This window comes from Schistocerca cancellata, chromosome 8, assembly GCF_023864275.1.
Source record: "Schistocerca cancellata isolate TAMUIC-IGC-003103 chromosome 8, iqSchCanc2.1, whole genome shotgun sequence".
NCBI classification, from domain to species: domain Eukaryota; kingdom Metazoa; phylum Arthropoda; class Insecta; order Orthoptera; family Acrididae; genus Schistocerca; species Schistocerca cancellata.
This window is the reverse complement of record NC_064633.1, coordinates 195,109,880-195,126,983: the sequence shown is the minus strand read 5'-3', so window position 1 is coordinate 195,126,983 and position 17,104 is coordinate 195,109,880. Positions and strand designations below refer to the sequence as shown.

The 17,104-nt window shown below is 38.8% G+C and overlaps 1 protein-coding gene across 1 annotated transcript in view; it reads left to right on the top strand.

The window, feature by feature from the left end:
- LOC126094492 (von Willebrand factor A domain-containing protein 8) overlaps positions 1–17,104 on the top strand; it is a 268,216-nt gene that overhangs the window by 178,671 nt on the left and 72,441 nt on the right. The window contains exons 21-24 of the mRNA XM_049908901.1: positions 770–972; positions 4,445–4,612; positions 5,386–5,525; positions 12,327–12,639. Of these exons, the coding sequence (XP_049764858.1) occupies positions 770–972; positions 4,445–4,612; positions 5,386–5,525; positions 12,327–12,639 (824 nt within the window). The remainder of the gene's footprint in view (positions 1–769; positions 973–4,444; positions 4,613–5,385; positions 5,526–12,326; positions 12,640–17,104) is intronic.

The window sequence follows — 17,104 nt, the reverse complement described above, 5'->3', positions numbered from 1 at the left end:
TTGATACAATTTTATCAAGTTCCACACATGTTGTCATCATTGAAATGCATTTTGCAGACCCTTTGCAATACCACAGTAAAAAGTTACATAGCTACAGCAAGATTCAGGATCATAATTTTGCAGCTAAAATTTTAAAAATTATTTGCATATATCATTTGAGATATATTAGAAGTATCCTTTTGAGGTGCCTCACTTTGTAGAATCCATCAGTTCTTGCTGTAATGAACTTCCATGAAAGGTTGTAAGCTGAAGAAGGGACATTAGAGATATAATGCCCTGCTAACATTGACAAAATTAAATGCAGCATGAGCTCAACAAGGTTTAGGAAGAAGATCATCTGTGACATTCTGTAAAGAACATTTATGACATTTGTGTCAACAATTTAGGGAAACACTGGAGAAACGGTATTGGAATAGCCAAAATTGTGATTTGAACTCCACTTACTACTGAAAAGTCACTTGGTAACTGTGCTCTGAAATTTGATCTCTGACTTTGACAGCTGATGTTTTATAACCAAGGCAATATGAACATCAGCTAATGGGGAGCTTAAGTAGATCACTGGACATGAAAACCAGAGATCTAGCTAACAATGTTGTTACAGCTCACACTTTGAAACTGTTTCAGAGGTACTTATTATTAACTTCTGATAAATGTGAATTATTAATACATGTTTGTGGCCATTTTTTCCTTTTTTGAATGGGTGCCTCTTTTTAATAGTAATTAAGTATAGTCCATCATTTTTGTGACAAGTATATCATAACTTTTTCAGATTCCAGCGACAACATGATGCATGACCATATTCATGCTCTGCTGTCGAATCCACTGAGACTGATGACAATGCAGCCATCAGGCAGCACAATCAGTGAAGTACCCTTGCAAGGTACCATCACACCAGTGAGGGGTGCAAGACCACAGTATACACTTGCTCCCTTGTGCACCACAGGGAACTATGTCCTTGTGCATGAGCAGTCAGTGAGTCATCCTCAATCTCAACTTCTGTAATTTATATCTTTCTTACAGTGTGGCATTATTGAAGTATTGATGAAGCTATTAATTCTATTATACACTTAATTCTTATTAGCAACAAATTCTGTTCCTATATTATCCACATCTCTAAAGGATATTTGTATCCTATCTATGCTTTTGTTTAATCTGACAATATCTTGAAAAGGATAGATTGCTACCCACCGTATAGCGTAAGTGTTGAGTTGCAGCCAGGCACAACAAGAATACTACTAAAGGCATAAGCTTTTGGTCAGAACGCCTTCCTCTGTAATAGATGACACACACACACACACACACACACACACACACACACACACACACATTCACACAAATGTTGCTCACACACACGTGACCACTGTCTCTGGCTGCCAGTGCCAAACTGCGAGCAACAGCACATGATGGGAGAAGCAGTACAGTCTGGTTGGTGCGGGTAAGGAGGAGGGGGGGAGGGAGAGCAGCGTATGGGTGGTGGACAGTAAAGTGCCATTTTGTGGGAGCATATAGGGATAAGGTGGAGAGGGAGTAGGGCAGCCAGATGCACTCAGAAGGATAGACAGAGGGTGGGATGGGGCAGAAAAGAAGAAAAGTAAACGGGCTGTAGATGTGCTTGTGGAATAGAAGGCTGTAGAGTGGGACTGGGAAGGGATAGGCAGGTGAAGGACAATGACTAACAAAGGTTGAGGCCAGGAGGGTTACGGGAAAGTAGGATAAATTCCAGCAAGAGTTCCCACCTGCGAAATTCAGGATGTGAAGCAGTAATTAAAATGAAGAACGTTGTGATGGGCAACATGCTCAGCAACTAAGTGGCGCAACTGTTTCTTGGCCATAGTTTGTTGGTGTCCATTCATGCAAACAGACAGCTTGTTGGTTGTATTGCCCACGTAGAACAAAGCACAGTGGTTGCAGCTTAGCTTGTAGATCACGTGACCGGTTCCACAGGTAGCCCTGCCTATGATGGGATAAATGGTGCTTGTGACTGTACTTGCATAAGTGGTGGTGGGCGCATGTATGGGTCAGGTCTTGCATCTAGGTCTATTACAGGGATATGAGCCATTAGGCAGTGGGCAGTAATGTGATGTTCACTTATGGTTGTCTTATAGCCTCTCCAAGGAATCGGGCATTTTAAAAGCTTCATCACAATAAATATTTTTACTAATGAAATTCATCATAAATAATTCATCACAATTTGAGAAGAATAGTGATACCCATACCTACAACACTAGAGGGAAAACAACTTTCATCACCCATTATTAAAGCTGTCAGTGACTCAGAAAGGTGTTCAGTATGCAGCAGTAAAAATTTTGAATGTTTGCTCAATGTCATAAATGTTGGAAAGATAACAAATCAAGTTTTAAAGCTCATCTAAAATCATTTCTCCTGTAGTGGCATGAGGAGGACTAAAAAATAATGTGTTCATTAATGTTAACACTAATCATGTATACGTATCATGTAAACTGGCTTATTCAACATCATTATCACAAAAGAATTGTTCAAATTATCTGTTGAACATTAACTAACTTACTACATATCTCAGAACTGAAACACTTTACATAATACCCTACACTGCTGTCAAGTGGAGACTATTGCTATTTTATTTTATTTGCTTGTATTGTTTCTCAAAATGATGTGACTAGATTCAGTGAATTTGAAAGACAAAGAACATTTATATAGAAAGATCGCTAAAATGATATTACACTGTCCAATCTCATCAATGTGACCCTCTATTAAAAGCTTGAATAACGACCTTTTGCAGCATGAACCACTGCAAGATGTGCAGAAAGAGAGTCAGTGAGGTTCCGGAGGGTACTGACAGGATTTCTGCGCTAGGTTTATCGGTTGAGGCTCCATGGCATGATCGAGGTGGCCCCACAAATTCTCAGTTGGGTTTAAATCCAGGGAGTTCAGTGGCCAAAGGAGTGTGATAATATCATTCTGGTGCTCTTCGAATCACGTACGTACACTGTGAGCTGTATGACACATCGCATTGTCCCCCTGGTAGATGCCATGATGCAAAAGAACAGACTGCATGTAGGGTTGACATGGTCTCTAAGGACAGATGCAGACTTGTGTTGATCCATTGTACCTTCCAAAATGACAAGATCACCCAGGGAATGCCACGACAACATTCCTCAGACTGTAACACTCCCTCCTTCAGCCTGGACCCTTCCGACAATTGTTGCAGGGGGTTTGTTTTCAGACATTTCACACCAACATCTGAAAAGGCCACCTGTTGCCTCTCAGTTGATGTCCAGTTGCAGCCTTCATCACCAATAAACAACAGTCATCATGGGTGCATGAACCAGGCACCTACTGCATAGGCCATATGCAGCAACATTCGCTAAACAGTCATTAAGAAGGCACTGTTGATAGCCCCTCCGTCATCGGGATGGTCTGTTGCTCAACAGTTGCACATCTATTTGTCCATACACATTTCCACCGTGCGGGTTCACCCCTGTTGTCTATGACCCATGGTGTACCACAGTTGCCTTGGTGCTAGTTTTGGATAGCACCAGTTTGCCATGCATGGTATACTTTAATCACAGAATTATGCAAACAGTTTACAAACTTAATTGTTTTGGAAAGACTTCCACCATTGGCCTGAAAGCCAATGACCAAGCCCTTTTAGACATCAGATAAATCACCCCATTTCCTCATTAAGACAATGACTGCACTGTTTTTCACATCCTCCTGACACACTGTATATACCCTCAAGTGTTAGTACTGCTGCCCCTCCACCCATGAAGGTTTATTGCTTGTTGATGCTGAACATAGGTGGTGGTCACATCAGTGTGACTAGACTGTATTTTTATAGTGTACAATTAATCTAAGCATGGGACATTCCTGGCTTCACTGTGATCTTCGCTGACCTTACTGGGAGGTTATGCCATGTGTGTTGCTTAGAGGTGTGCTGGAGTCATTACATAGCAATGCTAAGTACACTTCTATGATTGAAAGTCTCTACAGTGTGAACATATTGTAGACTATGCTATGAAAAAAAAAACACAGCATGATTTGATAGAGAAATGGCCAGAAATTGACTGAGGAGGTTGCCAGATTTTGTGATACCTACAAAAGACAACAGTTTTTTAAGCACATTAATAATACTATCATTTAAGAAATAAACATTAAGGAAATATTACATAAATTTTAAGTAATTACTTGAAATGTCATTCAGATAATGTAATTTTTTAATATTGTATCATATTTTACACTGTCAGTCACTGACAAATGCTGCAGCCTGAATGAGAAGTTTAGCGTCAGTCACCAATGAGTGACATAGCACCTAATGTATTAATGTACATGGCCATAATGACTGTACATTAACTAAAGTCATATGTATTTGAAATACTCAGAACAGCATTAAATAATAGTGACAGTTAAATGTTAATAGTGAGAAAGTTTAATTGATTCCATAGTGAGAATAATGTACTGTTTTCAGTCAAATGGCTTAGTGCTGGTAGACTGGTCTGCGGGTGAGATCCACAAAGTGCCACTTTCCGGCAGCCCAGGTGACCAAGGTGGTGCTGGAGGCTTCTTTGGTCTTGCATCTTCGAGTGTGGGGAATTGGAAAATGCTCCCAGCTCTGCTTCATGACAAGCACACTGCTGTAAGTTCTTAGTGGTGTGCTAATTCTTGCTTTAGTAAATGTGTGAAGATTCTCCTGACCAAGTTTTCTGTAGAATTAATTTTTTTTATTATCATATTGTAGACTGTGTATTACATGCCATAGGAATTACAGCACTTTTAAAAACTTTTACCCTGAAATTAGTAAAAGACCTGAAAAATTCTGCTTAAAATTTTCCACAAGCTACAGTGCAGATGATAAAATCTGAAGACTTTAATGAGTCTTTTTCTAATTAAGTTAAAACAGGACATTTCTGTCATGAATACTTTGAATTTCAATAGCTAATAATTATTCCAAACTAACAGAACCTTCATCACTCTTCAATCTAAGACATTTGTACATAAATACAGGAATAGGTGAATAACACAGATTTATTCTTTGAAAACAACAGTACAAATTCCAGGGAAAAACCTCAAAATCTCAACCATGAGAATCCAGATGCTACATTAATGACAGGAATCAGCAAACATCTTATTTTCTTGTTTATCTTATCCTACACATGGCCAGGCAGTAATTGAAGTAAAGCTTTTCTAAGCTAGGAAGGGTTCTGTTCCCTTATCCATTAAAGTGAAAAAATGCTTACTTTTTTCCCAATGGGGAGCCAATGTTTAATCACTTTATTTATACATCATTTATCATAACATTGATCATTGGTCTAAAATTGAGAGCTAAATCTCCAAAACTTCTTTGTGACTGTTTTAAGCATATGCTGCTTTCTGTATCTCCTGACATTGAAATGTAAATCTTTCTTTCAGGTGTTCTATGAGGAAGGAGGAGAAAAAGCAGAGGTTGTGAATTTTCAGACGTTCATGAGATACAACATCACATTTCCTATGAATGTCATTTCTATACATATACCTTCACCTAACCATTGGCTTATAGAATGTGAAGACAGGTATGCATCACTGTAATTTATAACAGTAATGAAACTTCCTGGATGGAAAAATATGTAAAATCTGGGAAAGGCAACCAGTTGCCTATAGAGGATTGCTGCATGGCTCACAGACACACATAATAGAAAACAGTTAATACTAGCTTTCAAGCTCTTGAAAACACTTAAAACTAGCTTTCAAGCTCTTGCTCTTTTTCTAGTAGGAGTAACACACATGCACGCGCGCACGCTCACACACACACACACACACACACACATACCACACACACACACACACACACACACACAAATGAATACGCATACAGTTGCAGCGAGACTGCAAGCACGTACTATAAGGTGTCTGCATGGTTGTGTGCTTGTGTGACTGTGGTACTGCTACTAGAAAAGAACAAGAGCTCAAAAGCTAGTGTCAGCTGTTTTGTATTATATGCTCCTGTGTGCCACACACCAAGTCTCTTATAATTAATTGGTTGCCTTTCCTTATTTCACTGTAATTTGTGTTGCTTTACGTATTTAAATTCTTAGGAGGATATACTGTGCTGGCTGAGACATTAAAGCACAAGATATTATAGTCATGTGATATCTGATGAATTTTTATGAAACATCAAGTGTATGTGTTTGTGAGTGTGACCGTGACTGTGACTTTCTGTTCCTTCTTTTAATGAATGAACTGAAAATATGCTAAATTAAAACTGAAAAAAAATATCTCATGCTGATAGGTTTGATATGATTTAAAGAAGACATTCCATACTTATTTAAGCATTTAGTGACCAGATATTCTATTTATACCTTATTATAAAAAGGATAGTTGCTACTCACCATATAGCAGAGATGATGAGTCACAGGTAGGCACAACAAAAAGACTGTCGGAAAGTCAGCTTCAGCTGCCAGAGGTTGTGGCCAAGTGTGTGTGTGTGTGTGTGTGTGTGTGTGTGTGTGTGTTTCGATGAAGGCTTAGCTGGCCACAAGCTATGCCTATATACGACTCAGCTTCTCTGCTATATGGTGAGTAGCAACTACCTTCCCATAATATTACTATTTATACCCTAGATATACAAGATGTTTTCAAAACTCTTTTCCATATTTGTAGAGGTGATAATATGGATCAAAACAAGAAAAAAATGTCCAGTAAACATGGTCTATGAAATGCATACTTTTAGAGATTCATGGGCCACTCAAAAATATGGGAACACTGCAAGAAATGCATGCTTGTACATAAATGCACGTGCTTCCCAAGCCTGCAGGGTGTGCTGTTTTGTTTGACCATGAACAGCACCTGTAAAATGACCTTGGTGCATTGCAAGTGTCAGTCAGTAGGAGAACAGTATTCTGTATAGTTGTGAGTGGATTATGTCTGAGCTAGATGAATTCAAACATCGGAAAATTGTTGACATTCATATGGTGGATGCTTCCGCACCCAAGGTAGCCAAAGTGTTTGGTGTGTCAAGAGGCACCATATTGAAGATTTGTACTACATACAGGGAAAGCAGAAAAACATCATCCTGTAAGTCACAATGTAGATGAAAGTCTGTGTTGAGTGATCATGATGGACAATCATTGAAGAGAACTGCGACGAAAAATAACAGGATGTCAACTCAAAAAGTCACTACAGAACTGAATGTCCTAGTGAGCAATGGGGATGAATTGTCGTATCTCTCATGGCCAACAGTCCCCATATCACAAAATTATTGAGTCTTTATGATCTACTATGGAGAGAAGCATTCGCAATCGCTAACTGCCTCCATCATCGTTACCAGAACTTGCCACAATTTTGCTGGAAGAATGGTACAAGATTACCTTAAAAGCCATATGGGACTTGCATTTATCCTTCTAAGATGACTAGAAACTTTTTGGATACCAATGGTTTTCCTACACCGTATTAGGTATGGTAATGTGTTATGTTTTTAGTGTTTCCATATTTTTTCCACACCTGTATGAGTATTTGTTCATCTTCACTGCTGTCAAAAACATCTCTTCTACTGCAACTCTTGTTATTATGAATGAAGCAGTAAACAAATGAGAAAGCATTATTCTGTTACTCTTAAAAAGCAGCACTTCTAATGTAATCTACTAGGTATCACATACATCCTACAGTTGTGAGTCATCAATAAAAGTAGTGTTCGATGTAGTGTCCATTCGTAGTACGTCATGCTTCTGTCCAGTGTCTTAGGGAATCACACTGTCTCTGAAAAATCCATGTTGGTCACAGATGCACTGACAGGTGTTCCTGTAGTGTTTTCACATTATTAATGGGGAATACATATATCAAAGATTTCAAGAGTCCCTACAAGCAAAAATCCAAGAGATTAAGATCAGTGGAATGAGTTTGCCAGGGTATTGGACCTCCCAAACCACCCCTTTCACAGAAATATTGAAACACAAACTGGTTCCATTAGTTCTAACGTATGCGCTGCACTTACCCAGAACTGTAACAACACTAGCAGATGTTTATTGCATGTTGTATCTGTGTATCCTCATTTGTGTACTGCATTATGTAGGTCATTTGCAATAGCAAAGAGCTTGTAGTAAAAGAGATGTGTTTCACAACAGCAGAGATTAACAAGTGCTCATAGCTCTTAAGGTATGCATTTTAAAGCCCATGTTTAGTGGACTTTCTGTCTGGTTTTGGTCCGTAATACCACTTCTCGATATATGGAAAACTCTTTTTTAACACCTTGTATATTGTGACAGGAATGTGTTGTTTTTATCTGTTAGCACTGTGTCAGTTCCAGTTTACACTAAGAGTTAGCACCACAGAAGATTTAGCAGCCATTGCATAGAATTCTCCCTGTAATGCCAATGTGTGTACTGATGGAGAGCATCAGGGGTCAGGAAGAATATTAAGAAAGTGACAGTTACAATGAAACATTAGTTATCATGCAAGCAGACTCTGCATCTAAAGGTGATGCGACTATGAAGGAGTAAAACTAATTTCCTTCACCTCAGTTATCATAACCCAGTTATCATGTTATCTTAAGCAATTTTTGTCTTATTTTATTTCATTTCTTCCCTACATCTGTAATGTAAACTGAGATTGAGATCTTTGGATTTTCCAAACAAGTGGATTGGTTATTTTTTAATTAATTTCAGCATTCAATTTTGAATAATACTTCCATATATTCTCAACTTCGTGGTCCAATAACTTCGGAAATTATATAACTGCATACCCTTGCATTCTGCATACTCAACCACTTTTTCCTTTGCATGTCGTGCTACAGCTATGATTCAATATCTTCTGCCAAAACTCTCAATACAATGAAAATCAAAGATATAACTTAAATAAAAAAGTACATGAATATGATTTTTGTGAGTTAGCAAATAATAATAATTTTGTTATAAGTATATTTCATAAAATTATTGCAATCACTTACATGTCAGAAAATTTGTTTTATAAAATGAAATAATTATTTTGAAACCTTTTAATTTTTTATTGTAGATATAATAAGCAAATAAAAATTACTAAGTCTGGTTTTGGAAGCAACAGGATTTTACTCTTAATCATTATTCACACAAATTTTACTTTAAAAATAAATCTATGATGATTTATCTGAATTTTTACATATGAATATGATAAATGAAACTGGTCGATATCATGCCATGACATAAAATGAAGAGACCGATACCTACTAAAATAAACTCTTATACCTTTAATATACTACAACATACATTTGCAACTGTTCTTTGCAAACTGTCTTACTGTGTGTAGCAAAGGGTGACTACATAGAACTACCATCCTCCAACCTCAGTTGCAGCCCCTGCTCCCCCTCCCCCTCTCCTGCCCACTCCACCTCCCCCCCTCTCTCTCCTCCCCCCCTCCACCCCCACCCCCCCTTTTCTCCTTCTCTTCCCCTCTTCCACAGACAAATGCTCTGTCAGTTAAGTTATCCTTCCCCAGTATATTTCTGGTTGCGCAACATCTGACTGATTTGTCCTCAGTTAACCAGGAATGGCAGACAATGGTGGGTTTTCGTTAATCTAGGATGAGTGTGAAAATGAGAACAGGTTGTGCAGACTGCTCCCGTATTCCTTAGCAGTAGTTATGAGGTGCTGTGTCAGCGTGGGATGCCTCATCTGCTGGGCTAATGGCCTAGTTCGGCACCAAGTCTGGGCTAGTGCAAAGCATAGGCAGATAATGGAAGCCCTCAGGGAAATAGGAGGTTGGTTGGGAAAGAAGCCCTGTGTCCACTCAGTATGTGTGGTGGGAGCTCTCATCCAGCAACTGAAGGCTTTGCTGACGGCCATTGAATGCACTGGAAGCAACCAGATGCAAATCATAGATCATGTTGGTATAAATGACACTTTGGTTCTGTGACCATCCTCAGTTCCTTCTGGTGATTAGCTGCATTGGTGAAGGTAGCTAGCCACTGCCTGTAGGCTGCAAGCAGGGTTCACTATTTGCAGCATCATACTCAGAGTTAATTTTGCTCCTTTGCTTTGAAGCCAATTGAAAGGTTTAAATCATAGGCTCATATGATTCTGAGATAATCTCAGATGTGAATTTCTCAATCTCTGCCTACCAGGTGGTGAATTGTAGGGTCCCCTCAATAAGTCAGGCATGCACTACACAAAGGAAGTGGCTAGTCAGTTAGTTACAGTACAAGGGGTAGATACATGGCTTCTCATTTACTATCTGTTACAATTTGCAGAATAATCACAGAAGGTGCTATATGAAGAAAAGCAAAAGCGTACGGTGTAATTCCTTTCAATTAAACTGCATTCAGCTCAAGATAGATAACCTCTAGTAACAGATCCAAACAGCAAAAAGATCCAAAATTTTCAAATTAGTTAGCATAGAGGAGAGCATCAGTGGCCATAGGACTGTGAGAGCAGCAATTGTTGTGGGTGTTGCAAGGAAGTCATCTATTCACTTGGACAGTGACCATAGTGGCCTTGAAATGGATGACAGCATGGAGAAGGCCAAAACACAGAGCTTGGTCTTTCGAAACTGTTTCACTGTGGAAGATTATAATACAGTTTGTCCTTCAATCAATCCTGTAGGAGAAACATCCGCAACTGAGCATTGTACCAGAGGTTGAAAATACTGCTTCAAATGTAAAGTTCTTTTATTATTACACGACCGGTTTCGGCTATTATAAGCCCATTTTCAGGTGTCATAACTTGGTGCTGTGGCCCCCGAGTGCCGCGGTGGATGTGTACTAGGCACGGTGTGCTACCTGTGAGCGTAGAACAGGGAGTTAGGTAGCACACCGTGCCTAGTACACGTCCACCACGGCGCTTGGGGCCACAGCACCAGGTTACAACACCTGAAGATGGGCTTATAATAGCCAAAACCGGTTGTGTGATAATAAAGGAACTTTACATTTGAAGTGGTATTTTCAACCTCTGGTACAGTTTGTCCTTTCAGTCATTGCACGATATTGAGATAAATTATCAGAGAATAGAAAATCAGTTAAAATCATTCAGTAGTGGAAAGGTGCCTTGACTGGATGAAATACCTGTGAGATTCTAGAAAAATTATGTGAAAGAACTGTCTCCTCTTCTATCAGTGCTTTATCATAAACTGCTCGAGCAACAAAGGGTACCTAGTGATTGGAAAAAAATTACAGATTATTCCGTTTCAAGAAGAGTGGTAGGACAAATGCACACAATTATAGGCCTTTCTCACTTGGCCTTTGCCAGTCTTTGTAGAATTATGGATCATGTTTTATGCTAATGTATTATGACATTTTTGGAGGATGAAAATCTCCTCTATAAAAATCGACATGGACCCCACAAACAAGATATTGTAAGAGTCAGTTCACTCTGTTCTTCCATGGGATCTAAAGTACTGTGGGCAATATTGCCCTTATTCATACCATGTTCCTAGAGTTCAGGAAAGTATTTGATACCGTTCTGCACTATTGTTTAGTAATAAAATAGATTTCAGAGGATCGGACTAATGTCGTTGGATGCAAAACATCCTCACAGGTAGAACTCAATACATTGTTCTTAACAAAACAAAACAAAATCAACAGATATAATGATATTTCAGCAGTACTCCAGGGCAGTTTAATAGAACTGTTACTGTTTACAATGCATATAAATGATCTAATAGATAACTTTGGATGCTCCTGTAGGCTGTTCACAGTTGATGCAATTGTCTTTACAGTAGCAGATTGCAGTAGTACTCGCAGAAGATCAACAACTGGTGCAGGGACTGATAGTTGACATTGAATATAAATAAATGTAATGTATTGTTCACAAATAGGTGAAGAAATCATTAGTGGATACTTACACCGTTGGCAACAAATCACTAAAAATGGTAACTACTGTAAAATACCTAGGAGTAACCAAATGGAACAATCTTAGTAGATGATTCTGAAACCCCGGCCTGGCGTGTTTGAATGCCCACCAGATGGTATGGAAATCAATGATAGCTGTTAGGTAGTGCAGCTGTGTCTGCATACACTGGTGTCTCCGCTACGAGTGCCATTGCCTAGACACACCCACTGTGCTGGCCTTGTTGTGATTTCTCTCTGCTATGGTATTGATCTCAAGAGTCAGGCACCTTATTTTCTTCCTCTCACATACATCTTGTGAAAAAACTACAATGAAAAAATCAGAAAAGATAGAGGTAACATGGAGGATTACCAACAGTTCTTGCTTTGCACCATTTGCAAATGGAACAGGGAAGGGAGGATCATGTAGTGACGCCAGAAGTGCCCTCCACCACACGACGTAAGGCTTGCAGTGTATAGTTGTAGATAGCCTTTGGAGAGCCAGTACTTTATTTCACTTAGTCGTTTTAAAATTTATTATGACTTTTACCTGTATTTACAAGCATGTCAATATGTTATGTTCCAGGAGATACGTGCTAACATCATCTTCACCTTCAGACCCCTGCCCAAGCCTGCTGTCAGAAATTCAAGAAACAGGCTCTGCAAATGTATACACTTCAGCATGTGGTTATAAGACAGTGCCATCAAATATACTATCTCAAGCACTGGGTCAATCACTATCTGTACCATCACGTTTGCTTGCACAGTCTGGCTCAGCAGTCACACTTGCTGTTGGATTTCCAGATCTTTCTCAGCAGGAACTGTACACATGGCAGTCGAGCAACAGCAGATCTACACGCAGACTGGGACATCCTTTAATATTCTCTGAACATGGACAGGTACTGCATATTTTCTGTATATCAGTACATTATGTACAGGACACCATAACATATTGTTTTTGTATCAGTTTACTAGACTAACCATGGTGGTAATATTTGAATCTGAATTATACACGTGGTCTTTCATATATTGTAATTTTTAAAAATACAGTATTTACATCAAATGTAACAATATTAGAGAGGAAAGTTGCTACTCACCATATAGCAGAGATGCTGAGTCACGATAGGCGCAACAAAAAGATTCACACAATTATAGCTTTCGGCCATTAATGCCTTTGTCAGCAATAGACAGACGTACACACACGCACGCACACACAGTCACGCAAATGCAACTTGCACACATGTCTACAGTGCAAGTGCAAGTTGTGTTTGCGTGAGTGTGTGTGTGCATTGTGTATGTGTGTGTATTGCTGACAAAGGTCTTAATGGCCCAAAGCTATAATTGTGTGAATCTTTTTGTTGTGCCTGTCATGACTCAACACCTCCGCTATATGGTGAGTAGCAACTTTCCTCTCTAATATTGTTACACTCCACCCTAGATTTTCCATTGTTTGTAATTAAGTCAAAAATTCATCAAAATAAAAAGATTTCTTTTTTTTTTATTTTCATCTATACATACACTCCCATTTAAGTCCAGAAAATTATATCAGGCCCTGCACGGGGTAGCCGCGTGGTCTATGATGCCTTGCCGTGGTTCGCGCGGCTCCCCCTGTCGGAGGTTCGAGTCCTCCCTCGGGCATGGGTGTGTGTGTTGTCCTTAGCATAACTTAGCTTAAGTTAGATTAAGTAGTGTGTAAGCCTAGGGACTGATGACCTCAGCAGTTTGGTCCCATAGGAACTTGTTACATATTTCCAAATTATATCAGGCATATGTCCACCTCCACAGTCTCGGCAGGCAGTTACTTAGTCTTAAGTTGGAGAACTGTATGTGGTTTGTTTTCGTAGCCCTTGAATTCACATAATGCCATAAAAAGAACTCACATGGAGTAAGGTCACAACATCTGGGAGGCCATTCCAGCTCACCATAAAGTGAGATCACAGACTGATGGAATTACCCATGGAGTAAGGTTATTGACTCATGGGATGTGTGACATGTGGGCCCGTACTGCTGAAAGCACATAGTGGCTGTATCCACTTCATGCAGAGCAGGCCAGAAGTTGTGTCTGACCATTTCACGGTGATGCTCACTGTTAACTGTTACCGCATTACCATCAAAATCTTCAAAAAAGAAGGGGCTGATCACGATCACACCACCTGCTCATAAGCCACACCAGGATGTACTTTGCAGTGGATGCATGTGGATATCTTGGTTCACCCTAAGGTTATCTTGACCCCAAATATGGCAATTTTGTTGGTTAACGAACTCACACAGGTGAAAATGTGCCTTATCACTGAAGATCATTCTTTTTGGAGAATATTGTCTTCTTCTTGTTTTGTGAGAATCCATTTGATGAAATTTGTCTATTTAAAATTATTTGTGGATTTAAGACATTGCTCAACTGAATCTTCTATGGGTGCATATGAAGATCCTTTTTCGCAATTCTTTGCAAAGAGGCTGTCGAAATTCCCAGTTGTTGGGAATGATGTTGAAGTGACTTGTGAGGCCTCACAGCCACACTATCCTGCACCAATGTTGTGTCTTGTTCCTTACAAACCATACAGTATCATCCAGGTGATTTGATGGTTGTAATGGGCACTGTTCCCTCAAATTTCTTTTTCAACCACAGAACTGTTGATGCTATAGGAGAATTATTATGTCCGTAGATCCCACAAAGTGCAACAGTCTCAGCATAGTACTTGCCAATTTCGTAATGAGTTTTCACAATGATAATACTTTCCTGTTTAGACAAGAGAATAGAAGCTTTCAAAATGTGGTGCTACAGAAGAATGCTGAAGATTGGATGGGTAGATCATGTAACTAATGAGGAGGTACTGAATAGAATTGAGGAGAAGAGAAATTTGTGCCACAACTTATACCTCCATTGATATTAAAAGTAATAAATACAGTGCTGTAAACGAGAAAAAAAAATTATCAGTCAATTTAAAAACTGCATAATATATGAAAGCCCCTGTATTTGTATATAATTGTGTTCATATGTGACATGTCTATTCAGTCACACACAGTAAACTGACACTCTGATTAAGATGCTGAACTTGTATCCAGATCAGACATTGATCACACCCTGTGCCGTCTTTCATGTTGCAGAGCCTAGTGTCACATATGTGTGAGCTAAATATATTGTAAGTAACTGGCCCACCCATACCACACCCATAACTTGACAAACAATATAAGTAAGTATGTTAAATTTGTATTATGTCATGGCCCTCTCCTTCTTGTTGCAGTGTGTAGTACCCAATGGTGGAGCAGTAGTCTCCAAAAATAGCCATTCTTATAAAATATTATTTACAACTGAAAAGGATTTCTCAATCTTATCAATATGACCCTCTGTTGTGGTTGTTCATGAAATCAGACTTTGAGTACTATAACTCTTATGAAGTACTGGTATAATTAAAACATATAACTAGTCAGATTGACATATCAGTATAAAATCTTGGAGAGTGGATCTAAACATAGATTAAAAATAACATAAGGAGCAGGAAACTAGAATTATGGTAAAAAAGTGGCATCTTCTTTGAGGAAGGCTGAAGAGAAAAAGAAAAGTTTGCATGGGACAGTTTAGATAAAAATGTGAGTGCAGAAAAGTCAATAGTAAGTCTGCTTTGTAGCTTCTGGGCTATCTATGTATTTCCAAATTCATTCAAATTTTTCTGTTGGTTTTGTTTTATTTGTGGTGCCGTTACACATGGTGATCTTCATAATTACAGTATTCTTCACTGATAGACATTAAAGCTCAATGAAAAATTATCATTTTACATTTTTAATTCATTCTTGGTTGAAAATTTAATCTTTGTTGAACTTCAATCATTAAAAACTGAATCAGCATTGAAACATAAGATGGATCAATTCATACTGTGCCACAGTCACATTCCTCAAATAGTCCATTCCTGAGACAAAGCTGTTTGTAACATGGCTCCAAGTTACAGTACTGGATGATTTCCCAGTCAAGCACTTAATGGAGCCATGAAACATGCATGCACATTAAAAAAATAAATGATTTTACACTGCCTACTCAGAGGCAGTTTATACACATAGCACATGCTACAGACCTTGTGCTGTCAGAGGCCCAACAGCCTTGCTGATCAGTGTTTCAGCAGGAAATTATATGCTAGCAGTTTTGAACCAAAATTAGTATCCTTCGTAGGATTATATGCACACAATTGCACAGCACAGGAAATAACAGATGACTCATGTAACCACATTTTAAGTATTGCAGATTTGCACGAGAGTTTTATTTATGTGTTATGAAATTCTCTCACAATATTGTTGACAGAGATTGTTTGCTTTACATTGTTAACAAAGCTTGCCTAAAACTCACTTGGTGTTATACCTTCACAATGACATAGACCACTGGGGAAACAGTCAGACAATCAGAATTCATTTGGATTATGGTTACAGACAATCTAGCTAACTTTTTGTAATTGCTGTGGTCCTGTTTTATGCTCCTGTCACTAATTTTGAGACCAATCAGTGTGCCTTTATAGTTGACTTGTCTCTCATGTTTCAGTGCATTTCTGTAAAGTGTACATACGAAGAATGGAAATGGAAAACATTCTAAGTGTCATTTTTCACTAAATGCATTTTCAGTGCTATTGTGTTCTAAGTATTCTGTTGCACGTCCCTATACTTGATCCAGGTATCAAACCATGGAGAAACTCTTTCAAACTTGCATTAGTGGATGCCACCTAGTCTTTGTGATAAGCTGTGCTTCCCTATGGAGTTGCAAATTTTAGAAAATATGAGGTTTGGTGAAACTTCTTGCAGATTAAAACTGTGTGCCAGACCGAGACTTGAACTTGGGACCTTTTGCTTGTGTGGGCAAGTGCTCTCCTGACTGAGCTTCCCAAGCATGACTGATGACGTGCCCCCACAGCTTCAGTTCTGCCAGTACCTTCTCTCCTACCTTCCAAACTTCAGTCCGGCACACAGATATGATCTGCCAGGAAGTTTCGTATCAGCACACACTCTGCTGCAGAGTGACAGTTTTATTATGTGAGAAGTGGTTTTTGTTGACTTCAGTTCTACTAGTAAAACCGTAATGTTGTACTTATGTACGTGTATTATCACAAATAAAATGTAATGCCTCAGTATTAATGGTGCTTGGAACAAAAACTTTCTTCCTACTATATTTTGTCAAAAAATTTTGAGACCTTGACAGTGTACAAAATACAAGTTGATTCTAACAAAGAAGAAAACAGCAACCAGCCATAATTAAGAACGCTATTTATTTACACAAATGGCTCTGTTACTGATTTTGAACTGACTCGTTGATCTTCAGAGGGCTGTTCGCATTTATATTACTTTTGTTGTTGTTTACATTAATGTTGAAAAAAACTACAGCCAACA